The sequence below is a fragment of the Nicotiana sylvestris genome, chromosome 2 (assembly GCF_000393655.2).
Source record: "Nicotiana sylvestris chromosome 2, ASM39365v2, whole genome shotgun sequence".
In the NCBI taxonomy this organism is placed as follows: Eukaryota; Viridiplantae; Streptophyta; class Magnoliopsida; order Solanales; family Solanaceae; genus Nicotiana; species Nicotiana sylvestris.
The window spans coordinates 64,244,098-64,269,105 of record NC_091058.1 but is presented as its reverse complement, the minus strand read 5'-3'; the positions used below and the strand labels follow the sequence as shown (position 1 = coordinate 64,269,105).

The following is a 25,008-nucleotide window of genomic DNA, read 5'->3' as shown; positions in this document are numbered from 1 at the left end:
GTATCAATCCGTTGCTAGGTTGTATCAATGAATAGAGTTTTGATGAAAAAGTTGTATCAACTATATTCGTTCGGGTATAGTGGTTATATCAATGAATACATTTTGATGGAAAGTTATACCAACTGTATTCATTCGCCCATAATGGTTGTATTAATGAATACAACTTTGATAGAAAAGCTGTATCAATTCTATTTATATGGAAAAGCTATAACAATTTTATTCTCTCTCATACAACGAAATACAATGTAGATACATACAAAGAAGAAGAAAACGACTCAGATAGTGAAGCCGTAAATAGCGAAGTTTCAATCTCGAATTGCAATGAAACAACAACATAAATTCTTGACAAGTGAAACTTTTCTTGAATCAATTCAATCTCAAATTCCACCATTGACGAAGACTTGATGCTTCAAAATTGAAACTTGGGATTGGACCTAAAATAATTTCGGACTGCATGTGATTCTAAAAGTTTGAAAACATTTTGGGAGCTTATATATCAGATTTTTCAGATGATTTGGCGTAGATTTGATGTGATTTTTCACAATTGATGAAGTTTTGAAGTTTCAAAGTGGAAATTAAAATAATTTCGGACTGGGTGCGATTCCAAAAGTTTGAGAACATCTTGGGTGTTATAAATATATATTATATTATGGATGTTCATTTAGTACTCCATTGTAAATAAGCTTCCTGAAGAAGCTTATCCATATGGGACTCCGCCGTAAATATATTTATCTATTTGGTATTCTATTGGAAATAAGTATCATGAAGAAGCTTATTCTTTCGGTACTCCGTTATGGATAAATATTACCTCGGTAGAAGATTATCTATATCTGGTACAGTAGCAGCTTACAAGCAACTTACAAGAAGTTTACACAGCAGCTTACAAGCAACTTACAAGCAGCTTACACAATAGCTTGCAGTAGCAGCTTACAACAGCTTACACAATAGCTTGCAGTAGCAACTTACACAACAGCTTCCTTTCTATTATAAATAGAGGAGATTTCAGTTCATTATGGACATCAGTTTGAAAGTTGAATAATACATCAGTTTCTCTATATACTTCTCTTTACTTTAATGTCTTTATTTTATAACACGTTGTCAGCACGAGACTCTGCCTTGAGCACTTACTTTGAAAGATATATTACTATAGTTATCCTCGTCCAATGGCATCGATTCTCACTGTAAGTAAGATCAAATTGTTGTATTTATGGATTTTTACCCTTTTTACAATGGGTTGAACGATTGATATTTCTTTGGTGTTAGTATTTTATAATATTAGCAAAGTAAGCATGAAAATGATTCCATGTTTGGCTTAAAGGTTTTACTATATCACTTTATCTTTATGAACTACAAATTATTTTCCCTTGCTGCTTTGCTATCTTGAAGTAAGTTTGTAGCAAAGGACTTGTGACATTAATTTTTGCACTTTTATATATTGCTTAACACTAACTATTTGTTGAGTTGAGTTAGCAAAAGTCTATGGATATAAGTCAGATCCAATCACCATAATTAAGAGTTCTACTCAAAAGTTCATGCCACAAAATTTGTTCCTAAAGAAAAATATTACGAGGAGGGACCATGATTTATTATTTTCATCTCTATTAATGGCTAAGTATGGGAGTTTTCAAGAAACATTTAGTCACCAGTAGTGGCAATATTTCCTAAGTCTTGCTATGGCTTAAATTATGGTTCACTTGAACTCTAATAGAGTACGACCACCAGAAGTGGCAATGTTTCGTGTATCTCATTGTAACTAAATTTTGTTAACCACCAGAAGTAGTATATGCTTATGACCACCAGAAGTGATAATTTAGGCTTTCTATGGTTACAATTGAAGATAAGTTTTTTGAAAATTTCTCTATATTACTTGCATGCCTCAATTTGCTTCTGAAGTTGCATTATCTTAAAAGAGGTTCTAAGTCATTACACGATTTGGTGTAATTAATGCACGTTCAGATAATTATGTTTCGTTCCCTGAAGGATGAGAACTTTTGAAAAATGTTAATCCATTCCCTGAAATGAATGTGACAATATTAATAAAGCTCGTAAATATGAACACGCTTTTGATGTAAATGTATTACAATTCACCTCCAGAAGAAGTAATATGATTGAGAGAATATTTACGCAATTTTTTATATTTTAAATTTGCTCCTGAAGAAGTAACACAATTAAAAAATTTTCCTGAAGCAGGAAAATATTATGAAACTGTGTCTTTCTGTACTTAAATAAAATAATAAGCTATTCAAAGCTATTTTTGAAGCACATTTTTATTCCCTGGAGTGAATGAAGAAATACTACAACTCATCTCCTGAAGAGGTAGAATAACAAAGGATATAAATCTCGTTTTTGTGGCGTAAAGATCATTGTCGTATGTACCCGTTGTAGGTAAAATATCTTGAATAATTTTATTAAATATCAATCCAAAGCAAAAGTATTCTTGTAGAATGCTTTCTACTACAATCACATTAATATGTTATGGTTAGTTATCGAGTTCCCTGAAGGAAATACTAATTCATGTATCTTTCTCTGAAGGATGACTATGTGGTTACCATTTTAATATAAAATATTCAGATATTAATGTCGTTTCTCCCTGAAGGAGACATTTATCACAAACTTGGTGGTAGAAATATTAAAATTCTTAACTTTTTACATTTATAAATTTCGTATTGTCTTTCTATTGTTTATTTGTTTATGATTTTCTTTCATGATACTAGAAGTGTCTGAGCAATATTTGGTAGTACAAAATTTATCAAAAGCTCCTGAAAAACTAACTGTTTGTCTAGAAGACACATGACACCAGTAGTGTCCGATAAATATAAAATTGTGGATAATAAATGAAGGCTCTTGAAAAGTTTATATACAAATATGTCATTCATATTATATGATTATAGCCAAAACATATGTTATAGTAAACCTGAAGTTTACTAATACAAATAACTATCATATTGAGACTACAAATGATTGGAAGATTGAAAATCTTCATGTTTCCACAATCATAGGTGGTAAAATAATATATATGTGAGAAGTTACCCGCCTTATTTTTCAATTTTGTACTATATCATGTATAAGAGTAAAACCAGAAGTTTACTAATGCAAAAGCAGTCACAGTAAATCAGAAGTTTACTAATGCAAAAGATTATACCATAGTAAACCAAAAGTTTACTAAGAGATAGCATATGTCATGATAAACTTGAAATTTTCATTTGCCATTTTTAAATGAGCTATTTGAGAATTCAGATAAGCATATACTGAAGAACTAGAAGATTTTTCAAGAATTCTCTTGTGTTGCTTATTCTCATAATAAATTGATTATACCAGCTAAAGCTGGGACTAAGACCCCTGATTCTGAAATATATAAAAGGTGAATATGGGCCCGTCCACCTATCATGTGAACCACTTATAGATGCATATATGAGATGGTTACATGATGATTATTGTCAACCTGCAGTTTGACATTTGAAATTGTTTTTCTTAATTAAGAGCATAATTTTCAGACTATGAAATCAAGACAGTTAATCTTGATAATGCTAGTTTAGTATTGAATACCTCTTATTAATGGCTAAACCATTGCTTATGAGAACAAAGCTTCATGTGGTGGTATAAGATTTTCAAAATTACATATAGCAGCACTTGTATGCATCAGACCAATAATATATGATAAGTCATCCCCTCACAATTGGTTTAGGATCATAAATCAAATATTTTTACTATCTTTTGATGTGTGGTATATGATTAATTTTTCTACCACAATACACAAAGATATATTTCCCAAAGAAGATTGGGGATATATATTAGTTTTTCTAACATTTAGGAGATGGAATAAAAAGCTGAAAAATATGTTATATGAATCGAATTATCATTAGTATGATACTCACTCAGAAGATAATTCAAGTCAAATGCCAGAAGCATTTGCTGATCCAAAATTAAATATCATATTTTAGCTGTAAATGCTCCTATTATAATTAAAGTCCCTGAAGGATGCAGTTTACTGTACGCGTGAAGCGTGGTAGATCAATCGGTTCCAAAGGTAACAATCCTTGAAAAATGATAGGAGCTAATGATCAAAATGATCATAATGAGGAGGAAATGAACTCTAGAAGAGCCCGCGACATAACATTTCATGAAACTCCAGAAGAAGTTCAGGTACCTGAAAATAAAGAAAGTGATGAGATCTCAACAAGTTATGTCGCTTAGGAACCCGATACAAATGATCGTCGATAATATATTTGATACAATATAGTGCACAATATTATAAAAGATTGTGAGGATCAGACCTGTAGTCCAGGCACCTGGAGATGTCATGCCATTTAAATGCAAAGCATGTGACTTATTTGATTAAGTCTATATGAAGATCCTTGAAGGATTTAAAATGATTGAAGCATATAATTCAAAGACTCGAAAAATGTACTCGATCAAATTATAAAGATCTTTGTACGACTTAAAGCAATCTGGGCGCATGTGGTATTATCGCCTCAGTGAATATTTGCTGAAAGAAAGTTACATAAATGATATTATTTGTCCATGTATTTTTATAAAGAAAATATCATCAGAATTTGTTACTCACATAAATCTTGTTGGAACTCCAGAAGAGTTCCAAAAGGTAATTGAATATCTTAAGAAAGAATTTGAGATGAAAGATCTTGGAAAAACAAAACTTTGTCTTGGTCTGCAAATTCAATATTTAGCAGACAGAATCTTTATCCATCAATCTATATAGAAAGAGCCTTAAAACGCTTTTACATAGACAAAGCACACTCATTGAGTACACCAATGATGTTTTTGATCACTTAAAGTGAATAAAGATCTGTTCTTACCTCTAGAAGAGGATGATGAACTCCTTGGTCCTGAATACCCAAGTCTTTATCAAGGGGAGTAAAGTATGCACTCTACTCTTTTTCCCTTGCTCAGGTTTTTTCCCACAGAGTTTTTCCTGGTAAGGTTTTTAATGAGGCAGCTTGCAATTATTAGTGTACTCTTTTACCTTAACTAGAATTTTTTTTCCACGGGGTTTTTCCTAGTAAGATTTAACAAGACACATAATAATGAACATCCAGGGAGGGTGTTATGAAAATATTATTGTGGATGTCCATTTATTACTCTGTTGTAGATAATCTTCCTGAAGAAGATTATCCATTTAATACTCCATTGAAGTTTATCTACAAGCAGCTGATGCAGTCAGGTTGCAAGCAACTCAATGAAACGACTTGCAGTAGCTTCTTGGTTTGATGAGATTAATTTAAATCGATCTGAAATAGTGGTGGATAATATTCTCTACAAATTCAACTTTTGAGAAGATGGTATACAAGATTGGAATGTGGAGACTCAAATATTTGAAACAAGGTTTTCATTAGAGGGAGTAAAATACGTGATGCACTTTTTTTTCCTTACTAAGGTTTTTCCTCACGGGGTTTTCCTTATAAGATTTTTATTGAGGCACCTAGCAATGCGTATTACTAAATATGTGTACTCTTTTTCCTTCACTAGAATTTTTTTCCCACGGAATTTTTCCAAGTAAGGTTTTAATGAGGCACGTTATCTTTTAAGGAACATCCAATGAAGAGTGTTATAAATATATATTATATTATGGATGTTCATTTAGTACTCAGTTGTAAATAAGCTTCCTGAAGAAGCTTATCCATATGAGACTCCACCGTAAATATGTTTATCTATTTGGTACTCTATTGGAAATAAGCCTCCTGAAGAAGCTTATCCGTTTGGTACTCCGTTGGATAAATATTATCTCCGATAGAAGATTATCTATATCTGGTACAGTAGCAGCTTACAAGCAACTTACAAGAAGCTTACACAGCAGCTTACACGCAACTTACAAGCAGCTTACACAACAGTTTGCAGTAGCAGCTTACACAACAGCTTGCAATAGCAGCTTACACAATAGCTTCCTTTCTTCTATAAATAGAGGATATTTCAGTTCATTATGGACATCAGTTTGAAAGTTGAATAATACATCAGTTTCTCTATATACTTCTCTTTACTTTACGGTCTTTATTTTATAACATCGGGGAGCTTATATCTCAAATTTAGGATGATTTGGTGCATCTCTTTTGTTCTTAATTTACTGCAAAACCCAAAGTGTAGCTATAATTACTTTAAAGTGAATTTATTTAGGGTAAATATAGTGTAAATTTTCCATCATTCTTATCCTGTCAATATTTATGGTCAATTGTTGACTTGTTGTGGCTTAGCCTATGCCCTACACTTATTTTGCAGTGGAGTTCTTCTTCTATTTTCTGTTCTCTTCTCTTTCTTTTAATCTCATTAAAGAGTGGAGTCTAACGTGATCTACTTAACAGGTTTATTTTCTTATACCTAGGAATTCCATATACTTTGCCTACAATACAGCCTAAGTTTTTGTTGTGTCGTACAAAATAACAGTAAACTGTGCTCTAAGTTGATATTGCTAGTAAACATATTTCTATTCAAATTTGATAAAGTAACATTAGTGAATATTCAATGAAGAGTTTAATATTATTGTACAAATAATGTTTAACAACAAGATTTTATTCTAAAAATTAAGATAATGAGTATTAGTGACCGCAAAGATTACATTTTTTAGTAATATCATATTAGATCTTCTGTGTCTGTGAGGGCTATTGAATCTGTTGTCCCAACAATCTCTCAAAGTTAAAACATTTTTCATGATTTCCTTTACATTTCATCGTCTCTACAGATTTTACCACTTAACAGCTTCTACCACACTCCTCAATGGCCTCCTTTTCACCCAATCTCACCACATCTTCACTTTTTATCCCTCTTGGCGCCATTCCAAAATTGACCATTTCACAACAAACTCATTGCCTTTATCTCCTTCAGATTTTGATTCAGTTGTCAAAAGGGTCTGTTCTTTAGTGTGTGAATCATATTGCAAAATTCAAGAAAATAGCCATTTCAAATCCACAGCTCCCAAGTTGAAACTGCCTATAGATTCTGAGTATTTGACTCAAGAACAGGCTATAACAGTTGTTGCCTCTCTTGCTGATGAGGGAGGCTCAATGCTGGCATTGAGTTTCTTTTATTGGGCAATTGGGTATTATAAATTCAGGCATTTTATGAGGCTTTATATAGTTTTAGCTATGTATTTGATTAAAAATGGAAACTTTGAGAGAGCCCATGAAGTAATGCATTTTATGTTAAGGAATTTCGGTGAAATTGGAATGTTGAAAGAGGCTATAGATATGGTGTTTGAGATGCAAAATCAAGGGTTGGTTTTGAATGCTCAGAGTTTGAATTCTGTTGTTAGTGTTGCTACTGAGATGGGCCATGTTGACATGGCAGAGAAGGTGTTCGGTGAAATGTGTGACAGAGGAGTGTGTCCTGATTCTTTTTGTTTCGAGTCAATGGTTGTTGCTTATTGTAGGATGGGAAGAGTTGCAGAGGCTGATAGGTGGCTGAGTGCAATGCTAGAAAGGGGGTTTCTTGTTGATAATGCGACGTGCACTTTGATCACGAGTGTTTTCTGCGAAAAGGGGTCTGTTAATAGAGCATTGAAGATTTTTAATCACCTGGTTGAATTGGGGTTGGCTCCAAATGTTATCAATTATACGTGTTTGATAAATGGATTGTGTAAAAAAGGCATAATTAAGCATGCGTTCGAGTTGTTAGAGGAAATGGTTAGAAAAGGTTTAAAACCAAATGTTTTCACTCACACTGCATTGATTGACGGTCTTTGCAAGAAGGGCTGGATGGATAAAGCATTTAGACTATTCTTAAAGCTTGTGAAGAGTGACAACTACAAGCCCAATGTGCATACTTATACAGCCATTATAGCTGGATATTGCAAACAGGAAAAATTGAATCGAGCAGAGATGCTTTTGAGCAGAATGCAAGAACAAGGGTTGGTCCCTAACGCCAACACCTACACTGCTCTCGTTGATGGGTACTGTAAAGTGGGGAACTTTGATACTGCTTTTGAATTCTTGCGTGTGATGGATGAAAAAGGTTTGGCACCAGGCATTTTCACGTATAACACAGTCATTGATGGTCTTTGTAAAAAGGGAAGGGTTGAAGAAGCTTATAAGATGCTGAAGAAAGGTCTGCAAAGTGGAATCTCTCCAGATTTAGTGACTTACACCATTCTCATATCTCAGAGCTGCAAGCTAGCAGATAACAGACAAGCTTTTGCCCTTTTCAGTAAGATGGTCAAAGCTGGTATCAGCCCTGATATGCATACATACACCACATTAATTGCTGCCTTGTGTAGGCAAAAGAAAATGAAAGACAGTGAAAAGCTCTTTGATGATGCTGTAATTTTAGGTTTGATACCTACCAAAGAGACTTGTACTTCAATGATATGCGGATATTGCAGAGATAAAAATGTGGCCATGGCCAAGAAACACTTCCAGAGAATGGGAAAATATGGTTGTGTACCTGATAACCTCACTTATGGTGCTCTGATTAGTGGGCTTTGTAAGGAGTCAAAGTTGGATGAAGCTAGAGAACTTTACAATTCAATGACTGATAAAGGGATTCCACCATGTGAAGTAACACGGCTGACTTTAGCTTATGAGTATTGCAAGAACAATGAACCAACCATTGCCATGGACCTCTTAGATAGATTAGACAAAAAACTTTGGATTCGAACTGTATGTACCCTAGTCAGGAAGCTTTGCAGTGAAAAAAATGTGGATGTAGCTGCTCTATTTTTCCATAAACTGTTGGGCAAACAACAGAGTGTGGATCGAGTAACTCTTGCAGCCTTTATGTCTGCATGCTATGAAAGCAATAACTATGACCTTGTGTCCAGTATGAATGAAAGGATAACAAAAGATTTTGGTAAGATTTGTATGCTTGTTAATTTTGCTTGTTTTGCTATAAATATGTCTCTTACTTTATGTGGGTGCCCAACTAACTAAAAAAAATTCCTTTAGTATTGCAATTATTTGTGTCCCCTTTACTGCCAAAGCATTTCAGTTCGAATTGAGTTTGTTCAGGTTCATTCTAATATGTATGATTTTGCTTAAACAGGAGAATCTATGGCAGAGTGATCTTGTGGCTTGCTGAACAACAACCGAAAGGCTATTTGGTGGCCGTGCAAGTAGCAGGTTAAAAATGATTGCTTTGCCCTCTTAAGGTTAGAATCTCTTGATAATTCCCATAATAAGGATCAATAAAAGGGAAAGAATTTGCCAAGTCTAAAATGGAAAGATCCTCCATCATCTCTCGTGTGGTATCATTTTAGTTCCTTGAATGACTTGATTTTTTGGTCCTTCGATGTATTTATATTTTTAAAATCGGGTGTTTCATGAATAATGATTCTCCTAAGCTTTTGTGATAGATAAGATACAAGTAGCATTCTTAACCTTTACCTTTTCAAAAAAAAAGATACAAGTAGCATTCTTTTACTTGCAGTGTTTTTATTTGATCTTGTAGATCTTGTGTTGGTGCAGATGACCAAGCTGAGGAAGATTCTTTTCCAGAGAAAGTTGTTGAATGTAACTCTTTCAATTAATTTACTGTGATGATGTGCTTGAAAGAGAAGCTCCACAAACGCTCGGTTGATATTTGAAGGAAGTTAACAGTTGCAAAATTGTTATAGTCAGAAAATCAGGTAACTTCTTTTCCTTGATATTCACATAATTATCCAATATTGGAAAAGGAGAACAAAAGTAGACAGAAAGTGTTATACAGCAGGAGAGAGGTGATGAAGGACAGTTATTTGACAACAAATACCAACCAGCCTTTTTACTAACCTTCTTTTAAATGTCAGAAGTTGGCTAGCGCACTATGCAGCTGTCAAGTTGTATGTAATGAAGGAGATCCATAGCCCAGCCATCGCTAAGTAGCTGCCTGTATGGAAGGTGTTCATTTAGATTTTGATGCTTAAACATCATGGTAAGATAAATTCTTCTCATATCATTATTGCAAATTCTTGAGATTAGAAGAGAAGTATACATGACAGAGGATTCACACATTTTTTTGATCGTATACATTGCAGGCTACTGGGTAGTAGTTGTTGTTGTTGTTGTTGTTGTATACATTGCAGGCTACATCAAACCACCATTACACATATGTGTCACATGAAACGCCTCCAGTCCAACAGTCCTTAGCATGTTCAAAGTATTTATGTTACACATGAAATGTCACCAGTCCAACGATTCTTAGCGTGTTCAAGGTATTTAAGCATCATCATTTTTATTCTTTGCATCCATTTCCGGACTGACAAACCAATCTTAAGTTCTTTCACCGTCTCTTAGTGAGTTTGTGAAGGATGAAGCATTTTACAAAAGTGGTGACTATCAATTCGATGTCATAAATGGAAAAAAGTTACTGACTTGAGGAGCCTCCCAATCATGGTACAAGAAAGAATGCTAACCACACCAGGATAAAAGTTAGCATTGCTGTATGGATGTTGCTGTTGTTGAAATGTTACTGTTGAGGAGGTGATACGTAGTGGAAGTGCGAAGTAGCTGTAGTGTTTCGTCTTTCTTTCTTTCTTTTTGGTATTGTTAAGAACATGTCATGTACTCCCTTCGTTACAATTTATGTGTCTTACTTTCATGATCTCCTCCCATGTAGGTTCTTTGCACTTAGCAATTTGTTTTGCTTATCATTTTCTCAACTGCAGCTATTCAGATTTGCGGATCTTCATCTGAGTTGATCCTTTAGTTTAATCCATTATGAAGATCAGATAATCGATCTTTACGGTGCTTCCTCTATCTCTATCAATTAAAGCCTTATATCCATAGAAAAAGTTGCTAGGCATTTTGATTTTTTCCTATTTTGACTTTTATGAAGTTTCTTTCTTTGCTGCTGTTGATAAAATTCGTTGATGAACTTAGATCAATCAAATAGTAATAATATTCCTATACATATGGAATTGTTTGGCCTAATCAATTTGCCCGTTTAAATTTATCTAGGTGGACTAATAAGAAAAGGTGAGGTTCAAAAGAATTTATAAAAAAGGAATTTTTTTGAGTATTTTAGAAAGGGCCGGTTAGGAGAAGGAGGTATCGAGTGGCGAAGCCAGGAATTTCGCGAATGGTAATATACACATAAAAAATATTTTTTGGCCTACATACACCATATAAGTTTCTATATACATAGTATAATTTTTTGACGGTTGACCACACTTCAATGCATTAGTTGTAATGGTTGTTAATTTTGTATCTTTATCGTTTTATGCGGAAATATTGGTTGAATGCACCATCTATCTTAAATTAGATGACTAATTTGTTTATGCTTTTAAGTTGTTCCTTATAAAGCTAATATATTTAGGAATGGGTCAAAACGATACAACTCTTCTATATTTTTATTTTATTTTTAAAAGAATGTCTATGTATCTATTTTGAAGATATTCAAATAAGGATAAAACTTTTATCCAAAAAAAAAAAACTGCGTACCTTTTAGCATTATTTATCAAAAAACTGCAATGATAAAGTAAACTTTACGACATATGTATATCCATTACTTAATCTTGGTCTAACGTAAAACATAGTACTACATTTTTATTTCCTTTTAAATAATAAAGATAAGAAATTCAACACAGTACTCTTTGTCGTCATACATTTGCCAAAATCATTATCACCAACTAAATTCCAATTCGCCATCGAATTTGACCAAAGTCAATAAATAAAGAATTTTATTATAATATCGAGTTTGCTAAAAAATTAATTTATTCGAATATTAAAAACTTCCTAATAAAAATTTTCAATTCAAGTCTTCAAAATTAGTCGAAAGATGATTAGATTAAATTTCCAATCTTTTGTCCAAAAAGAAAAAAAGGAAAAACAACAGCAAATTTTCCCACTTACTCTATGTATAAAGACAAGATCGTGATTATGGGTGCCATTCTGAAGATTCGAAGTATCAGCAATAATAATAGCAATAAAAATAAACTAACACAGGTAGTAGTTTGCATTTTTTATTTGATCATATTTTTCCTATATACAAGTATGAACGTTCCTTTAATAAACAGAGCAATCCAAGTACAAACAACACTGATATACACTTCTGGATTCCAACAGCTCTCCTTCAAGTTCAAGGTAATCAACTTAATTTCAGTTCTTAATCCTTTTCACAGCAGCACAGTGGTTGGATGTGTTTTATATGCATTTTTATATGTGTTAAGGGTTTTATGTTTTTGAAACCCTTTTACAAAAGAAGCTAATTCTTGACTTTGTGGTTTACTAGCTCAGAGGGGTTTGCATGGTGATCAACAAAAATGAAAAAAGAGAAAATTTTTACCATGTTTTTATTGTTTTGTATAAATTGTAATTCTAATTCAGGGTTTTAGCTGATAGTTTAGTCTGTTCTAGAGTCTGAAGGGTTAGTCTGTTCTTGAGTCTGAAGGGGTTTACTTTGTTTAAATTTCTTGGTGCCCTTTTCAGCAAATTGAGCAGGGTCCCACAAAGAAAAAATGGTAGGAAAAGGGTATTGGAATTAGTTTGTGCGTTATTTTGATTCTGAAATTATAGTGTTTTTCCAGATTATAAGCTCTTGATATGACCTATGAATCGTGTCTGAGCAAGAATCAGAAGGAATTTTGTTACCCTACCCAATTTGGTGGAAGAATAAACAGAAAAGATAAATACAATAAGCAGTGCTTTAATTAATATACCAAAGCGGTGATTGTATTGGGTATTTTCTGCATAATAGTTTATGGGTTCGAGAGCGGAATCCTTTTTAAGTTATTGGGTTCTAGCTCCCCCCCCCCCCCGCTACCAGGGACATGGATCATATGTTAGTGTTAGTCAGTTGGATATATTGACTGCATCTTTTCTAATTATATGTTACGACTTCTCTAATTATAAGTGAAGGTGGCACGTGTTTTGTTGAACAAATGACACCTTCTTTAAGACATGGTATCATGCTCAATTATGCTTCTGGTTCGAAAAGATGAAAGTTTATGACTAATATCTGAACTTAGTCGTTTCCAGCACAGTCTACAAATGGCTCGTTCCGCTCTGGATGAAATGTCAGCAACTGGTGCTTTTGAGAGAACTGCATCAACCTTCCGCAATATCATCTCAAGGGACCCTGGTTCCCGTTTTCCAGCAGAATCTGGGAGGTACCACCTCTACATATCATATGCTTGCCCATGGGCATCAAGGTGCCTTGCCTACTTGAACATCAAAGGACTTGACCAAGCCATTAGTTTCACAGTAAGCAATTTTCGAACTTGTATACCAGACTCAGGTTTGGACTTTTAACCATCTCATTCCGTTGTGTTTGGTGTGCAGTCTGTTAAACCTAAGTGGGAGAGGACGAAGGACAGCGATGAGCACATGGGATGGGTTTTTGCTTATTCAAGCACGGAGGAGCCAGGAGCCGAGCCTGATCCTCTTAATGGAGCCAAAAGCATAAGGGAACTATATGAGCTTGCAAGTACAAACTATTCTGGAAAATACACAGTGCCAGTATGTTTTATCCATAAATCGAGTCTATATTAACACTTATTTTCTTAGTCTGTTCATTCTTTTGTTGATTGATGGTCTGGTTTTTTCTAATAGGTTCTTTGGGATAAGAAACTGAAGACAATTGTGAACAATGAGAGTTCAGACATAATACGCATGTTTAATAGTGAATTCAATGACATAGCTGGGAATGCAGCTTTGGACCTTTATCCTCCTCATTTGCAATCCCAAATCAATGAAATAAATGAGTGGATATATGATGGAATAAACAATGGAGTATATCGATGTGGTTTTGCAACGAAGCAAGAGCCTTACGATGAGGTAACCTTTTACCACCTTTTGAAGTAGACTACAAAACTCAAAGGAGTCATTTGCTAAACATCTTGAAAATAATAGGTCCTCAATCAGTTCTATCTGAGAAAAAGTTATTATCTTTGTGTCCTTGCAGGCAGTGCAAAAACTGTATGAAACTTTGGATAAATGTGAGATGATACTGAGCAAGCAGAGATACTTATGTGGAGATGAAGTGACTGAAGCAGATATTCGCTTGTTTGTCACCCTGATTAGGTTTGACGAGGTTAGTGACTGTTTTCTTATGGACCTTGTTCCTTCCAAAGCGAATTATTTGGTCTTAGAAACATCACTAAAAGGAAAAAAATAAAATAAAAGGAACTAGTGAATATTTAGGAAGTAGATTGCTTTTTGTACTCTCTTATCCTCAGTATCATTGGTTCATAACAAAGTTTACCTTGAGTTTGTTTGAATGCTAAAGCTTCGGATACTTCTTTGTCCTGCAACTTCAAAATTTATTGATGCGGAATCTTCCCCTTCAGGTGTTAGATCACATCAATACTTACCCTCCCTAAAGTCTGAGCCGTTGTTCACAGAAGTCCATTGATATCAGTAGAACCAGTTGATCTTCTCATTACAGCTACCTATCTATCAGGGGCGGCTCTAACAGTCTATGGGGTAAGGCAAGTGCCTTAGGCCCCCAATTTTACAGCTACCTATATATATATATATATATATATATATATATATAGTACTTTTGTACTTAAAAGGAAAGAAGATCTTTTGGATATATCAATAAAGTAAAGATTTGGCTTATAGAAAAATAGTTTTTAATTTGATTTGATTTGACAATTCTACTTTTTACTCTTCTTCCCAAGTAAATCCAACGTTACAATTTTATTTCACTCCTCACATTTGATATTCCATATATGAGGCATACCTTCTTCCTTCCTCTTTATTCATGCTCATCTTCTTTCTACTAATTTCTTTCTTTCTCCAACAAGCCAACAACTAGATATTTTGGAATCAAAGTCTTCTAACTTCTTGAATCAGTCATTGGGTAATATTATTCTAACTTTCTAGTATTATTTTCATTTGTTATTTATTATTTTATTAATTTTACTTCATACATATTGTTTAATTTTTTTAGAAGATAAATATGTCAACAAGAAAATATGCATCCGGTTATTCAAAAATTCAAAAGAAAAGAAAAGTTGAAACTTTCATAAAAATTCAGAAAGGAGCTCTTGACAAATTTTTGACAAACAATGAAAAAACTAAATCACAAAATGTAGGAGAATGTTCTGTATATGAACAAGTCACTAACTTAGTTGAGTCAGATGATAACAAAATCCAAATTGAAGAAGAAGAGGTTTATGAGAAATCTGACGAAGATTCTCAAGAAAATCAAGAACTAATAAATGAATTAAATAATAGCATTCCTAAAAATATATATGATCCTAGTCAATGGACTAATGTTGATACAAAGTTGAGAGATTTATTAGTAGAAAAGGGACCAACAAGAATTACTGACATAGATTTCCAAAGGATAAATTCTGAAGACACTTTTCTACTACACATTATTTTCAAAAATTAGCAAATGGGGAAAGACATGAAAGAAGATGGTTAGTTTATTCCAAAGATTTTGATAGAGTATTTTGTTTTTGTTGCAAGTTGTTTAATACAAATTTTAGTGCTAGTATTAGTAAACTAGCTAGTGAAGGTAGTAGAGATTGGAAAAATCTTAGTACTAAGCTTAAAACTCATGAAACAAAGAACGAACATATTATTAATATGAGTGCATGGATTGACTTAGAAATGAGATTGTGCAAAAATAAAACAATTGATAAAGATATGCAAGACCAAATTAATAGAGATAGAGAGCACTGGAGGAATGTATTGTCAAGAGTTATTGCCGTCATAAAAACTCTTGGTAAAAATAATTTGGCATTTAGGGGAAAAAATGAAAAGATCTATCACGAAAACAATGGAAATTTTTTAAGTCTTGTTGAAATGATTGCAGAATTTGATCCTATCATGCAAGAACATATTCGGCGAATTAAACATGATGAAAATTCAAAATCATTACCTCGGACATAATATTCAAAATGAATTGATAAATTTATTGGCAAGTGAAATTAGGAATAATATTATTGAAAAGATTAAAGAAACAAAGTATTTCTCAATCATACTTGATTGCACTCCAGATACAAGTCATCAAGAACAAATGTCTTTTATATTGCGAAGTGTGGATATTTCATCAACTCCAATAAAAATTACTGAATATTTTTTGGAATTTTTAAAAGTGGATGATACAAGTGGAAAAGGTCTTTTTGAAGCTATTCTAGATGAAATAAAGAATATTGGACTTGAAATTGATAATTTAAGAGGACAATGATATGATAATGGATCCAATATGAAGGGAAAACACCAAGGAGTGCAAAAAAGACTTCTCGATATAAATCCTAGATCTTTTTATACACCATGTGGTTGTCATAATCTAAATTTGGTACTTTGCGACATGGCTAATTCTTGTACGAAAGCTATATCATTTTTTGGAGTAGTACAACGTATATATTCATTGTTTTCTTCTTCCACTAAGCGATGGAAAATTTTAAAAGATTGTGTGCCCAGTCTAACTCTTAAATCATTATCACAAACACGTTGGGAAAGTCGTATTGAAAGTATTAAAGCAATAAGATAGGCTACACAAATAAGAGATGCTTTAATAAAATTAGTAGAAGTTAGTGAGGATCCAAAAACAAAAAGTGAAGCAAGTTGTTTAGCAACATATGAGCTTGAAAATTTTGAGTTTTTATTGGGCATGACTATTTGGTATGATGTATTATTTGCTGTTAATTTAGTTAGCAAAAGTTTACAATCAAAAAATATGCATATTGATGTTGCCATAAATCAACTACGAGGTCTAATTTCTTTTTTTTTATAAAATATAGAGAAGAAGGATTTACAAATGCTATGATTTCAGCTAAGGAAATTGCATTTGAGATGAATATAGAACCTGAATTTCGTAATAAACGTGTAATACATAGAAATAAACAATTTGATGAGAATGTTGATAATGAAATCACAAAGTCTCTTGAAGAATCTTTTAGAGCTTGTTTGGAAAGCCACCCTGGAAATGGATTTGGATGTAATTGGGTGTAATTATACGGTTTGGCATGTTTGTTTGGCTAAGTAATTACTTGGTTAGCGTGGAATTAGGTGTAGTTGGAGGGGTGTAATTATACTCTCCAATTCTCAAGCGGAAGGTAAGAATTGGTGGTAATTACATTGTGTAATTACAAGGTTGCTTTTTAGTTTCTTTCCTTTTTATTTTTATTTTGATTTATTTTCTTTATAACTTTTTATTTCTATTATTTTAATTTTTTAATTTTATTTTTACTTTTTAATTTCTTTTGAAATTTTAAAATATATTTTTCTTTGTACATTATTTATCTTTTATTTCTCTATCTTTACTTCTCGTGATTTCATGTAATTGCTTACTATATTTTATTTTTTATTTATTTTATTATTCTGTTTTTTTAAACTACACCTTCTAATATTAGAAATAATGAGTCATTAACAAACTTGGCATATAATGAGTGATGCAATTAAAGTGAAATTTCGTTGTTGAATGTGGTTATAAACTTATCATGTTTCCTAGTTATTAAGTTGCACTGGAACTTACTATTATTATGTTGGAATTTGACATATGTTAAACTATTTTATTTTTTTGGAATTTTGAAATTGTGTTATATTCGTGGTTCAAATTTACTTATTTTAGTAGTATTGGCTCACATTGCATGTTGTTCATTTTTTCAGTTAGAATTGATAGATTAGTTTTATCAAACATTTGAATAATGTTATGACATTATATTTGTAAATATTAATTTATTTTATCAAACATGAATTCCATGATGTTCTTACAAAACGTATATTTTTTATTTTTGTAAGTATCTAAAACAAATATTATTAATTTAAAAAATATATATAAATTACAATATTAGTTATAAATATATGATTACTTAATTAATGTATATTCACGAAAAAATATACATTATATTAACTTTTAAGTTTTGATAATTACTTAATTTGAAATTTAATCTAACTGTGTAATTACACTTGTGCAACCAAACAGTAAACTTGTAATTACACTGTAATTATACTATGACAAACATGCCGTCATTACTAGTTTGTATAATTACTACCCTAGTAATTACATCAATTCCAATTACAGGGTGGCTTTCCAAACAGACTCTTAAAGTTGATTACTTCTTGTACATAGTAGATCAAGCCATTTTTTCACTTCAAAATAGATTTGAACAATTTGAAGTATATGAAAATATCTTTGATTTCCTATTTAGTGGTAAAAAATTGAGATCATTAGATGACAAGAATTTAAAAAAATATTGTCTTAACCTTGAGTGTTCCTTAAAACATAACAGTCACTCTGATATTGATGGTTTAAACTTATTTTCCGAATTAAAAGTGTTAAGAGAAATAGTACAAGTAGAAGATAATACTCTAATCGATATACTCAATCAAATAAAAAGACTTGATTCTTTTCCAAATGCTTATATTGTTTATAGAATAATGTTAACAGTTCCTATAACAGTTGCTTCAGCAGAAAGAAGTTTTTCAAAATTAAAATTGATAAAATTTTACTTAAGATCAACAATGTCTCGAGAAAGATTAAATGGCTTGGCTATATTATCAATTGAAAAGGAATTATTAGAAAAAATCGATTATAAAAAAATTATTAACAACTTTGCATCTCAAAAAGCTAGAAAAATAGATTTTAAATAAAAATATATATTATAACGTTCTTATAAATACTTAGGCTCCATATTAAACTTTGGCCTTAGGCCTCACAGGCGCTTGAGCCGCCCCTGCTATCTATGAAAGCCTAGGCCTATGTTTGTCATGTAGTCGTGCTGAACTCTTGGAAGGTGTTTGAAAAATAGGCCTTCGATAGTCTTGCCCTTGTATTATATAGGTCTAAAATAGACCTCCCATTTTCTAAGAATTGTCTCAATAATTTACTGCGGAAGTACCCAAGATTTACAAGCATGACTTCCCTAGCTAAGTAGCAGGCCGACTCGTAGTAAGAAAAAGAATTGGTAGCTACAATTGAAGTATTAATCTTCGGATGGGACATTTCTTTCCACCAAAAAAACATAGAATAAACGATGTAAACCCTAAGAGATTGGGAATTAGTCCTTTGAGTTTACACTCATGAAACACTCCCAGACTAGTTTATATTCCAAAGTTAACCGTGGGTTCATTTTGAATGCTAAAGCTTCAAATTCCTCCTATGCACTGCAACATCAAAATCTTACTAGTGTGGCAATCAACCCCTCCATGATGGCTGGTCACATCAGTACTTGTCCTCCAATCAATCTGAACCGCTCATAAGTACATTGATATCATTAAAACCAGTGGATCTTCTCACACTGCGACCCTGCTAGGGTGATTCACAAATAGGCCTTCACATTTGTCAAAAAATGGACCTCCCATTTCCTAGGAATTGCGTCTAGCATTCACTGAGAGAGGACCCAAGATTTCCAAGCATAACTCCATTACTACCTTAAATGACCTAGCTAAGTCGAAGGGCGACTCATAAACTAAGAAAAAATTGAGAGCTGCAATTAAAGGTTTAATCTTTAGACTAAAACATTTAAACCCTTAGATTAGGTTCTGTCAGATTATTCTATCTTTGATATGGAGATAACTGTAGGTTTGTCATAGCCCTAAGTTTACACTGTCGATATGCGCTGAGCTAGTATGTGTTCACCCAATTTATGGATAAGCTCACCAATAATATATAGGATAAAGCTCCATGGTATATGCTATTTACCGATGATAGTGTTAAATTGATAATATTAGCATGTGAGTCAATTAGAAGTTAGAACTAACTCACTAAGGAGAAAAAAAAACCAGAGACTAAGACTAGCAATATTATATGGAGTGAATTTCTCTTCAATTTTTATTTTTTTACTCTTTGTTGATAAGTTATATCGACTTTCATCTCACTCATCTTGATGTATGATCAATGACTTTTCCACCGAGAGAAAGAATAATAAAGCAGATCCCTTTCCAAATTTTGGAAAAAAGAGAACATGATATTCGATATATGGTTGAGAAGCTTGTTGGTGAATATCAAACTTTATGATTGCATGAGCATTTGACAGATATTTTGTTGTGTCCAATCCCTTTCCTTCCAGATTAGGGAGTTGATCCAAGTGGTTTTGGATAATTGCAGGTGTATGCTGTCCACTTCAAGTGCAACAAGAAGCTACTACGTGAATTTCCACATCTGTTCAATTACACAAAAGACGTTTTCCAAAAACCTGGCATGAGCAGTACTGTCAACATGGAACACATCAAAAAGCATTACTATGGGAGCCATCCGACCATCAATCCTTATGGAATCATTCCCCAGGGTCCAAATATCGACTATTCTTCTCCACATGATCGAGAGAAGTTCTCTAAGTAGGAATGGTACACAGTCTTGGCATGCATTTTCAAAGTCCGCTCATCTTGTTCACCTATTAAGAGTATTCCCGCGGAGTCTACAACTGATGGTGCCTCATGAATCTTCAGCTTTTTACAGTGTAAAATTATGTAATAATAAGAGATGTAAGTTGTGCTAGTTTTTCGTGTGCGAGGAGCTAAACAATAGCTGCTGCTACGCTGTTTCTTCATCCTAGAAGTGTTTGTTTCTGTTGGGTTGCTACAACTTATACTGCCTCATGACTCATGTGTCTGCTGTGTAAAACTATCTAATAACAGGAGATGTAAGTTTTGCTAGTTTTCTGAAAAGCGAGGAGTAAACAACAGTTGCTGTTACATTTACTGCTATTCATCCCCTTTACTGATAACAGTCTTTTGTATTTCTTGTTTTTCTTATATCCAGCGCAACTAGTTCCAATTTGTCAGATTCCAGTGTTAGAGTAGCAATGTTTTTGCTTCACTGCATCAAGTGGATTCTGTACCTTCACTTTAGAGTCGATATAAATATCTAAATTGGCAAACATATCGATGAATCATTTGAATACTTGCAATTTCTACACATTTACAAGCATCAAAGTTAAGGAAATCAATCTTGAATTATATGGGATCATGGAAAATTGACAACCACGCAGGTCTTGCAATGAAACAACCTGTTATAAGATGATCTCAGTTATTTACGGGTAAACTCTGACACTGAGTTAATATCTCGAACGACCACTTAATTTTACCTTCCATAACAATAAAGTCATAAAACTATTTGTTGTCACATTAAAGTAATTAAACTTTACATTATTCACTATAATGGTAAAGTCCAAAGTCTCGCCCGAAGCGTTATGCACACCCTTATTAGTGACAAGTGGGTGACGTGTTGTATTTTTATGAATGCTAATGTGCCTTGGATGATCCGCATCTCAGGGTAAGGCGTCGATGAACACATTGAACTATCCATGTGACTGAGAGCCCTCAAAGTCCAGGCACAACGACGCAATTATCAGGGACGCGCTCTACCACTTTTCTGGTGGAGCTACACAGGACAAATTAGGGGGGGGGGGAGGGATAGTAGAGTCAGATAGTACTATATTTGTTGTAGCATTACTTTCTTCAAAATGACACATTTTATCCCATGTCATAAGAGTAGTCGATCCTATGGCTAACTAAATTGACGTTGAAGCTTCATGAGAAATGTCGTTGAAACCTTGAAAGAGAAACCAACAACTTGCAAAGTGGGCTAACAAAGGAAGGAAAAAATATTATAAAAAGTTTCGTCTGTGAATCCATTTTTAAATGAGAAAAGAATACTCTTAATCAATTTATACGATCCCCTTTGATGTTGAGATATTGAAATTTTTTTATATCATTTACTAACAATACTATTTTATAATAAATTTCTCAACTTTGATACGTTCAAATTTGAGGACTAGATTCAAAGTTTGATATGACGTCTCTATAGCAAATTGATCTCTCAATTATTATTTCAATAGTTTCTTCTACTTATTATTTATATACAACAATTTAAAATATAAATGAGTGGTTTGAAGCAATCTTGACTCGTTGAGAGAGCAAAAGCTTTTAGTCTTTAGAAGGAAATTCAAAACCTTACAATCAATAATCATTTGGAGTAACACATTTGACACCTAGAGTACAAATCAAGATCCAAAAACTTCTTATTCCCTTTAATATTGAATTTTAAAAGGAAATACATTATACCGTACACTTTCTTTAAATGAAATTATATAGTTGATGAGATCATATGGTGTAAAATCAAATTCCCTCCTAGTTTATACATTAAACACCTCCCACGGAATAGTCATAATAAAGTCACCAACTATTTACAAGAAATAAAATTTTCAGTGACAATGTCCAAAAGCAAGTGTCAAGTCGCCATCATAAGTAGCGACCTTCCTTAAATATATTTGTGGCGCATTTATTTACTTTTTGTATCGAGCTTAATCTCCTTAGAAGCTACTATTAGCTTTATGGCAACTAAGCTCGCCATAAAAAGTAAGCAATGCGGCACAAAATATATTTTAGTTAGGCGTCTTTTTGATAGGCGAGCTAGTTTAAATTTATTTGTTACGCAGTCGTTTATCTTTTATGGCGAGCTTAATCGCCACAAGTGCTAATAAGGGCTTAAGCTCGCCACAAAAAGTAAATAAATACAAGTTTAATTCAGGTCGCTACTCAAAATAGCAACATATAGTTCGACGCAGAAACTATATATGACTTATTTGGTGACTTGAACCTTGTCACTGAAAATCTTATTTCCTATATGCTAGCATCTAAACCTTTTCGTTTTCGTATCTCCTAAGCTCTAAATATGGTGGTATACTTATGATATATGTTCTAAACCAAAATGCTTACGAAAGAAAAAAAGGAAAATAGACCGAGAAGATGATAAACTAATTAGTTAAGGTAAAGACAGTTTTACAGATGGGAATGGCAATAAAAGAATGATAAAGATAAAGAAAAACCATGGAGCGGAGCATAGTCCAGCATGGCCAGATTGAACTTTCGAAAGTGTAGACAAAAAAGAAAATATTGTAAATAGGAAGGAAGTTGCTTATTATACTTTATAATGGCCTGTCAATCATTTGTTTTGGCTGAAAGATCAGAGGGTCTCTGACTTTTATTTAATCCTAGTAGATGTTTTTAATTTTAGGACAAAACCTGGAGGAGGAAATTGATATATTTGCTTTTGTCATTTTGCTATTAATTAGTTTACAGCAGTCCCTCCCTCTGAGAAAAATTTATTTACGTATAGGCGTTTTTGGGATATTTACTTTAGTGAAATAATATTCACTGAATATCAAGAAAATAGCTGAGTTTTTGGGATGTCCTTTTTCAAAAGAGGAAGAAGAAAAGGGAATGATTGAAGAAATAATAAGGCATTGTAGCTTTGAATATCTCAAGAACGTGGAAGTTAACAAGAATCCAGGTGGAGAATTCATGATTGTGAAATATATATAGTTCCTCTTTTAGGAAAGGAGAAGTGGGAGATTATTGGGCTAATTATCTGTCTACTTCTGTGGCTAATAGTTTTGATAAATTCTTGATATTTTAGATTTATACTTCAAGCCAAGATGACCATAATTATCAAATGACACTACGATTCTACGAATAACTTAGCTATATGCGTCATTCTAGGCATGTCTTTCACATTTTTTTTCTTTGCATAGTTTGTGAAAACAAAAGTAACGTTCTAAAATTCTATTCAAGAATGTATTACTATTATGTTTTGCTTAGACATGTACACATAATTCCTGATCATCATTGTTCTCTGTCCAATGCTTATATATAGAATTCCCCAACTCAAAATGTTTGTCCAACAAAGCTAAGTGAGTTGAGAATCATGAAGTCTTATGTTCAAATTTTAATGGAGTTAAACAAAATTATAAGTGTTTTCTTCTCATTTGTTCAAATATTAATGGACAAAGCTACTTGGTACTTCTATTGGTGAAAGATAGTCACAGATATATGTAAAATTAGTCAAGATGCGCGCAAGTTGAACCGAATATGATAGTTACAAATAATATTATAATAATAAAAATAGAAGATGTACAAAGCACAGCCCCACACACACTCTCTCTTTACCTCTTCTCTGAAATGATGCAATTTCTTGTAGTATTGGGTGTACCGTGTACATGCATGTTGTCATTTGCCAAATGAACGTTAAGGAGACTAGCTAGGAGACACTAGTAAGCAGCAAAGCACACTAGTACAAATAAAAATGTCGAATCAAGTGTCAATCTCACGACTATTCACAAGCAAATATTACAATGCTTGTTATATTTATTTTTTTCAGATGGCCACTGAAGTTGATGAAGTAGAAGAAGCGTTGGGTTTTTGTTACTGATAACAAAAGAGGCGTGAATGGAAAATGATGGGAAAAGAAAAGGAGGGAAGTGAAATTTTGAATTAGTTACTTTACTAATGGACTTTGTCCCTCATTGGTAGAAGGAAATAAAATCTTTGTGCATATATAGAGAAGCTCATCTTTTAACTCTTAAAGAGTTAAGAAGAAGGCAAGCCTCGTGCTGTCATCGTCGCTCGCTCGGCTTCGGCTTTGATCAAAGGTTGATTGATTAATCTTTTAGATAAAATTCTTTTCAATTAATTAATTAATTAATTAAATTAATTAACGAAAATTCAATCCGGAATAATCCATGACCCGCGACCCGGTCTGGTCCGGTCCGTTTTCTTTCCCGACGCAATTTTTTCCCACCTGTTCCAACAGCTATGGTTGTTCTGAAAGGTTGCAAACCTTTACAGAAACAGTGCCAAATTGGCTATAAATATTCCTTCAATCCCAGAATTTTTACTTACAAAATTTTCTGATTATCTTCTTCATCTTCTGCATAATATTTTCCAGTGTGTTTTACGACCATTGAGTGGTTCGTCGATCACCAGAGTTTTTGGTACCAATACACTAGTGAGTTAAATCGCTCTATCCTGTGAGGATATATTCCAGAACCTTGGGTACTTGAGGGGAATAATTTCCTTAAGGACACACTGTGTATTCGGTGGGCTCGATTTATTCCTATACTGTTTTCAGGATTTATTTTGACGTTCTAGTTCTACTAACTTTCTGTTTCTGTTTTTTCATAAAGTTTATTGTTTTATTGATTTTACAACAATACAGTTTGGTTAACAATCTTAAGGAACTTATTATATTATATTCTTTATTCTGTTTGTGGAGATTAAAATCTGTGTGGTTTTCTACTCCTTCTGAATCTTACTATTCTGATTTGAAGATATAAAAACTTCATCAGAGTATTGAAATTCAGAAATGATTTGAAGAACATAAAAACTTCATCGTTTTCTGTGAAACAGTATA

General features: G+C 33.0%; 3 protein-coding genes and 1 pseudogene across 11 annotated transcripts; all 4 read left to right on the top strand.

Moving 5' to 3' along the window:
• Positions 1-6,230: 6,230 nt before the first annotated feature.
• LOC104238699 (pentatricopeptide repeat-containing protein At4g19890) lies at positions 6,231-10,564 on the top strand. Of its 4 annotated transcripts, XM_009793146.2 has the most exons (6): positions 6,231-8,790; positions 8,983-9,088; positions 9,405-9,565; positions 9,725-9,849; positions 9,953-10,129; positions 10,212-10,564. In XM_009793146.2, the coding sequence occupies exons 1-2, from the start codon at positions 6,657-6,659 to the stop codon at positions 9,000-9,002; spliced, it is 2,154 nt and encodes a 717-aa protein (XP_009791448.1). In that variant the 5' UTR covers positions 6,231-6,656; the 3' UTR covers positions 9,003-9,088; positions 9,405-9,565; positions 9,725-9,849; positions 9,953-10,129; positions 10,212-10,564. The 4 variants fall into 4 exon arrangements, with proteins under 4 accessions (XP_009791448.1, XP_009791451.1, XP_009791449.1 ...); XM_009793149.2 differs by having other exon boundaries at positions 8,983-9,059; positions 9,953-10,564; XM_009793147.2 differs by having other exon boundaries at positions 9,728-9,849; positions 9,953-10,564.
• A 1,179-nt stretch (positions 10,565-11,743) lies between these two features.
• LOC104238697 (uncharacterized) lies at positions 11,744-20,516 on the top strand. 6 transcript variants are annotated; one of them, XM_009793141.2, is made up of 7 exons: positions 11,744-11,861; positions 11,933-11,999; positions 12,899-13,118; positions 13,197-13,373; positions 13,467-13,691; positions 13,819-13,947; positions 19,924-20,516. In XM_009793141.2, exons 3-7 carry the CDS (start codon positions 12,906-12,908, stop codon positions 20,155-20,157), a joined length of 978 nt encoding a protein of 325 aa, XP_009791443.1. In that variant the 5' UTR covers positions 11,744-11,861; positions 11,933-11,999; positions 12,899-12,905; the 3' UTR covers positions 20,158-20,516. The 6 variants fall into 6 exon arrangements, with proteins under 6 accessions (XP_009791443.1, XP_009791438.1, XP_009791439.1 ...); XM_009793136.2 differs by having other exon boundaries at positions 12,894-13,118; XM_009793137.2 differs by having other exon boundaries at positions 12,884-13,118.
• Positions 14,821-16,139, top strand: LOC138886456 (uncharacterized; annotated as a pseudogene).
• LOC138886508 (uncharacterized) lies at positions 17,748-18,565 on the top strand. Its single transcript, XM_070167932.1, has one exon. The coding sequence runs from the start codon at positions 17,829-17,831 to the stop codon at positions 18,465-18,467; it is 639 nt and encodes a 212-aa protein (XP_070024033.1). The 5' UTR covers positions 17,748-17,828; the 3' UTR covers positions 18,468-18,565.
• Positions 20,517-25,008: the final 4,492 nt, after the last annotated feature.